Source organism: Zea mays, chromosome 6 (assembly GCF_902167145.1).
Source record: "Zea mays cultivar B73 chromosome 6, Zm-B73-REFERENCE-NAM-5.0, whole genome shotgun sequence".
Classification (NCBI taxonomy): domain Eukaryota; kingdom Viridiplantae; phylum Streptophyta; class Magnoliopsida; order Poales; family Poaceae; genus Zea; species Zea mays.
The window spans coordinates 136,071,056-136,077,946 of NC_050101.1; the positions used below are offsets into that span (position 1 = coordinate 136,071,056).

The window sequence follows — 6,891 nt, forward strand, 5'->3', positions numbered from 1 at the left end:
TAAACTATACCTGTGCGGTTTATGAGAGAATATTGATTTTACAAATTGCCACTCCATAGTTCTCATTATGCCTATCTTCTTGAGGTAAGATCTTTCTCCAAAGTCAAATGGTTTTAAAGTCAAATGGTTTTAAGTGTATTTTCTATATGCACGAACGGTTTAGCGCTCGATAGGCCGCTTTCTCATTCTAGTTTGAATAAAAAAGCGAAGGGGACGAATAGCATAAGCCCACTGCAAAAGAGGATATGTTATCCTTCTCTAAGGTAGTATCAACAGAAATTAGTCTAAGGTGTACAGCGCACACCAGGTTTCTACAAATCGATGTGATGCAGCAGCAGCACAGAATGACAGAAGAAAGAAACAAGCTGCAGTTTTCACACATTGCCAGGGAGGTAGGGGGGAAAAATGCAAGGAAGCATGTGACTTTAACAATGTAATAACTATATTCCACAGCAAATGACGCAATTCACAGTTTCCTGACAAAAAGAACAACAAAGAATCTTTTTTGCTTGAGCATGAACTTCATTTTTTGCTTCTCCAACATACGCTGGAACTGCTTCCGAATCTCTCCATCCATTGATGGGACAACGCCAGGAGCAAATTCCACAACAGTAACCTCAGACCCTAGCCTGTTCCAAACAGAGCCCATCTCTAAGCCTATGTATCCAGCTCCAACAACCACCAACTTCTTTGGTATTTCTTTAAGAGCAAGAGCAGCAGTAGATGATACAATCTTTTTCTCGTCTATATGAACTCCAGGGAGCTATCGATTTCACATCCAGCAAGTTCACAGCTACCTCAGAAGGGGAGCCAAGCTTCCTCTCACGTATTCAACTTTGTTCTTCTTAAACAGGCCTTCAATACCCTTTGTAAGACCAGCAACAGCCTTGTCTTTCTGCGACATCATGGCAGGCAGGTCTATTTCTAGATTGGAAAGCTTCACACCATGGTGCGCAAAAGAACTCTTTGCCTCGTGGTACATGTGTGACGAATGGAGAAGAGCCTAAAATTTTAAAGTACATGGGTCAGCATTATTAATTAAGCAACACAAATTTAAGTCTTCTAGCCGCAACGAGGAACTCAGGGGAAATACTACTTGTAGCACCCAAAATTCTATTTTAGAGATTTATTAAAAGCATTCTTCCAAGATCTAAGTAAAAGTGTTTCCTCATAAAAGATTACAAAAAATGTCTGTATATGAATTAATGGAAACCATATACATATAGGAATGTTCACCAAAATGCTAGCATACAAATATCTATTTATAAGGGAAATAGTGCTAGTGCCCTTGTAAAAGATGTGTTTAGAAACCTTTTCATATATATATATATATATATATATATATATATATATATATATATATATAGTATGATAAATCATCTCATAATAGAGATGATAGATTATAAATTTTTTTCTTAAAATATATTGTTGCATATTCCAAATATTTGCATAGATAAAGGAATATTATAATAAGAAAATGAATAAACAAATATACTTTTGCATTTGCATGCTAGAGTTTTGTTGTTGATTGTGCATCTAATTTGAGTTTGAAAATCTAAAAATATACTTACAAGTGAATTTGGAAAATAGAAAACATAAGAAAACAGGAAAAAGAAAAAAAAAGGAAGGAAGCTCCTGCCTGTGCTTGGGCCGGAATCTGCTGGCCTCGGCCCAGTAACCTGGTTGCCAGCCCACACCACCTCCGCCTGGCTGGGCTTTGCGCCGACGGGCGGGTCCCACTCGCTAGTCTCCTGCGTAGCCCAATAGCAGCTAGCGCGTGCTGTCTCACTGGCCGTGGGTCCTCCTTGTCGGAGTCATCTCCTTTAGGGCTTGTTCGGTTATACCCCAATCCATATAGATTGAGGGGGTTCCAATCCCTAGTAAGTCAAAATCTCCCTCAATCCGTATCAATCCCATATGGATTGAAAATAACCGAACAAGCCCTTAACGGAACTGTGACGAACTCCGTGGCCGAGAATGTCACCACCGAACGCAAGAGCCCCTCCCGGATTCTTCGCCAATTGATTCTTAACCCAGAGTATATAACCCGAGGCCGTGGACCCCCCCCCCCCCCCCCCCCCCCCCCCCCTAGCCGCAGGAGCTAGCAATGCGAACACCATAGATAACGTCGTACAGAACTCCGCCGCCACGTTCGGATCCGGCCTCGGCTACCGGTTTGAGAAGAAGAGAAGGACACGTAGAAGGTATACGAGGGCAACTGCGGGCGCGAAATCGAGCGGTTCAACGACAATTTCTCGCAGGAGGCGCGAAATCTGAGGTACTACCTTACTAGCAAATTTTTTTGGATGAAGTTGGCATAGCAATAGCCAGTAGGTTTTATCCATTTGCTAGTATTTTTCTGTTGCACCTTTGACAACGTTAAACCTTGATATGCTGTTTATCTTGCGATCTCATCCTGCACCCTGACACTGTTCTATACATGCACTTGCAGATACACTACACTCCTGGAACAACTATGCTCGAACTCCTCAAATATACCAGAGTAGACGGATGTGTGCTTGGTAGCTTCATGCTGCATGAGAAGGAAGCAAGGGAGCAGACAGCTCCAGAAGTTTAAGCTGCGCAGGGCATGTGCTGTCAAAATCTGACAGTGTAGTGATGGACAAAATCATCAGTTCATCACCGAGACATACAGTCTGACTTTAGAAGATACAGAATCTCAACCGGGAGAAGAACCGGGCTTCATGGCAAGACTTTGGGTACCTGGCTAGCTTAGCTTCCACCAGAAACAGAAAGAAAGAATGTTATCGCTGTGGAACCCAGGCTCGTGGCAAGAAAAACAAGGATATTGTGAAGGCTACACCATCTCTAACTCGAGAATACCATCCCAAGGCTCCTCCAAACCAGAAGTCTGCTTCAGATGGCCAACAACGATGCTGGAAGAAGGTTGAGGTCGCCCCAACTGAAAAACCACAACCAGAAACTGTTGCCAGCGCCTCGTCAAAAGCAGCACCTGAGGGGCATCAACAAGGAGGTAAAACTGTAAAAGTACCTTGGCGCACAGTGCATCAGGAGATCTTGAGATGACTTGTGATTGTGAAGAACAGAAGGTTGTTGGGAAAGCCTGTTCACCTGCGGTCATTTCGACAAGTAAAGGCTGCTCAGAACCCTTGCCTGGTGTTGTTGCTGTTGGCTCAGTCCTGATCCCGATTACGATGTCCAATTAGTAGATCCAAAGGCATCTTTTTTTTTAACCTGAACGAATCAAGGCGTCTCTTGTAAATAACACGGTTCCATTCTGAGCTTCTGATCTTGGGTTCCATTCTGAGCTTCTAACCATGGTATGAGCCGCCTTCTTGCAACCTAGGAATCACTTATCTTAGAATGTGGAAGGTTCAGGTTATCTTTTGACCTTTTCCGCATCGTTCCTCTTGAATCTTCAGTTGTCATGTCTGAGCCTTTTGGTTACCCTAGTCTCTGGAAGGGAAAAAATAAAATAAAATACAGGATGTGGTGATGTGCTCAAACTTCTGGCCAAGTGTTTAGCGGAGTTGGCAGCATGTTATGTCGAAATGTTTTCTTTGTTAGAATGATATATGCTGAGTACTATATCCGTTCATAAATATATGACACGTTGATTTTTTTTCGAAAATTTTTACCACTCGTCTTATTCAAATATTTATTAAAAAATATAAAATTTTAAGTCAAACACAATCTAACTTAAGTGATAAAATAAATCAAAGAAATAATAACTTATTATTTTTTAAATAAGACGAGTGGTCATTGTTTTTTAAAGTCAACAGTGTCATATATTTATGAACGGAGTGAATAACTCCTTGGTGGCATACTCTGTTGTTAAATCTAGACTTGTCCCCATCGTGCATTGATTAAGCAAGACTGATTTATGATTTACAGATAGGAGTGGTTTGGTGCCCCGTTTTGAGATAACTAAAGACGAAGGCCGAATACGGGCGCCTGGGATGGATTCCAGCAATATCTACCTGTTTTGTGATACTAGATCGTTTTCTTTTCTCCAATTTTAACCTATTATGATAATATTTTGCACTCATAAACACTATGCAACGGCATGAATGCAACAATCGAAACTTATCTAGGATTTTATTTTACTATGCAAAAAACTTATATATATATATATATATATAATAAAATAACTCTTCATTATTTAGAAAAAAGAGAGGAAAACAGGTAAAGGAGAGGGTAACATCTGAATTTGGTGAATATTAGAAAAGAAATTTTATACCCTCAAATTTAGGGTGTTACAAGCACCGCCTTCGCCTGTTCTAGTCAATAATGGACATCGACGAGGAAGGCATCGCGATCTCCCATTTCCCTGGCCACCGTTGCTACCCGAGTCTCACCGAATTCGTAGGAACGAATGGAGGGCGGATCGCGACCGTAGACCACCCAGAACGACGTCTCGTGTAATGATGATCGGTAGGTTGTACTGTAGACGTACTTAGCCCACGACAGCCAGCGAAGCCACTGTCGTGGACGATCGCCTGTGAAGCAGGGCAGGTACATGACGATGACGCGGTTAGCAGCTTCCGTCTGGTCATTCGTCTAGGGATGGAAGGCAGAGGACATGTGCAGCTTTGTGCCCATGAGGTGCATGAGCTCGCGCCAGAATGCCGATGTGAACATAGGGTCGCGATCGGACACGATGGACTGCGGAATGCCGTGGAGATGAACGATGTCGGTGAAGAATGCTTGCGCCACGAACTCAGCGGTGTACGGGTGCGCCAACGGGATGAAGTGGCAGTACATGCTGAAGTAGTCGACGACGGAGAGGATGACCATCTTCCCATGTACCCGGGACATCGCCTCCACGAAGTCCATGCCGATGTCTGCCCAGACGATGGCGAGCACCGGCAACGGTTGCAGCAAGCCGGCCGGGTGCAAGTGTTCCAACTTGTACCTCTGACAAGTCGTGCATGCGCGCATGAAGTCCTGCATCAGTCAACGCATGTTTGGAAAATGGATGTCGCGGTGGAGGCGGTGTAGCGTGCGGTGGACGCCCTCGTGTCCGTTGTTGTGGACGACCGTTAGGATCTCCTGCATGAGTGGTGCTGCAGGCAGTATGTACAGGCGTCCGTTGTAGGTGACCATGTCGTCGACCATTGCCCACGGCGTCGTGTGTGTGTGCCGGCGTGGACCTCATCATGGATGGCGACTAGGGTTAGATCAGTGGCCTGGGCGTGCCGTAGGCGCGCGATGATGTCGAAGAGGGGTGCCGAGATTGCCAGCAACTCGCCATCGATGGTGTCGCGGCGGGAGAGGGCGTCGACGATGGTGTTTTTTGCGCCTGACCTATACTCCATAGAAAAATCGAACCCCAAGAGTTTGCCGACCCAGTGGTGATGGGGTATCTGAAAGTCGCCAGGCGAATATGCGAAACCTAAAAATATAACTTTAAACCCAGACTTGATCCCTTGATTTGCGGTTAGAACAAGATAAAAAAATATCGGAGTATAAAACTAAGTCCTTTGCTTGCCAAGAGTATTGCTTTTTAAAGAATGCGAAATTAACAAAAAGCAACACAACTAAAATATCTATGAAGATTAAAGCAAGTGAGCTTAGATAAGAAGAGGAAATACACAAGTTCTTTCTTGCAAGGCGTTGCTTCTAAATATGAGAATTTAACTTGAAGCAACACAAAGTAATATCAACAAAGAATAGTGCAAGAGAACTTAGAGAGGGAGAAGACAAACAAATCACAAGTAATAAACACAAGTGACACAGGTGATTTGTTTTACCGAGGATCGGTTCACCAAGAACCTAATCCCCGTTGAGGAGTCCACTAAGGATGGGCCTTTTTCAACCCTTTCCCACTCTCCAATGGTCACCAAGACCGGCGAGTGTTCCTTCTTCTTTGTCAACAAAAGACCGAAGTCTCTGCAAGGCCAACCACAAAGATAAGGGGTGAAAGTTGCCTAGAGGGGGGGGGGGTGGATAGGCGAAACATGAAAATTATAACTTTACACCCCAACTAGATCTCTTGATTAGTGGTTAGAACAAGATACACAATTATCGGAGTATAAAAAACTAAGTCCTTTGCTTGTAAAGAGTATTGCCTTCAAATAATGCGGAATTGATAAATCAATACAACTAATAGGTCAATGGAGAATAAAGCAAGAGGGCTTAGATAAGAAGGGCAATAACACAAGTTCTTTCTTGCAAGGCGTTGCTTCTCTAAATGTGATTTTAACTTGAAGCAACACAAAAAGATATTAGCGGAGAGTAGCGCAAGAGAACTTAGAATGAGGGAAAACAAACAAATCACAAGCAATAAACACAAGAGACACAGGTGATTTGTTTTACCGAGATTCGGCCCTCGAAGACCTAGTCCCCGTTGAGGAGTCCACTAAGGACGGGTCTCTTTCAACCCTTTCCCTCTCTCCACCGATCCCAAAGATCGGCGAGCTCTTCTTCTTCTCAAGGATCACTTAAGACACCGCAAGGATCACCACACTCTTTGGTGTCTCTTGCTAGCTTTACAAGCCTCCAAAACTTTGGAGGAAGTTCAATGGGAGTCAAAACTCCACGCACAAATGAACGCAAGATGTAGCACACACTTTCTCTCAATGAATCTCACAAGGCACTAGAGCTAAACTCTCACAAGAGGCTTTCTTTTGCTCGCTCTCTCTTTTGTGGCACTTGTGTGGTTTGTAGTGGTCTAAATCTTGTGTATAGGATGGATCAATGAATATAGGTGGTTGGGAGGGCTTGAATATGTCAACTATATGACTTGGAATGTTTCTTGGGCTCCCACCCCTTGAAGTTGCTCGCTCTCTCTTTTGTGACTTGGAATGTTGCTTGGGCTCCCACCCCTTGAATCTTGTCGTTAGGGCTTGGAGCTGGTCGACCGTTGGAGGCTTTGTCCTCATGTGACACCGGACAGTCCGGTGTCAC

General features: G+C 43.8%; 1 protein-coding gene across 1 annotated transcript; it reads right to left on the reverse strand.

Moving 5' to 3' along the window:
• Positions 1-466: 466 nt before the first annotated feature.
• Positions 467-1,222, reverse strand: LOC103631417 (dihydrolipoyl dehydrogenase 1, mitochondrial). The gene is given in 4 exon segments (XM_020540099.1): positions 467-763; positions 765-817; positions 820-1,003; positions 1,214-1,222. Coding segments are annotated over 4 exon segments (543 nt in total).
• Between the last annotated feature and the right edge of the window lie 5,669 nt (positions 1,223-6,891).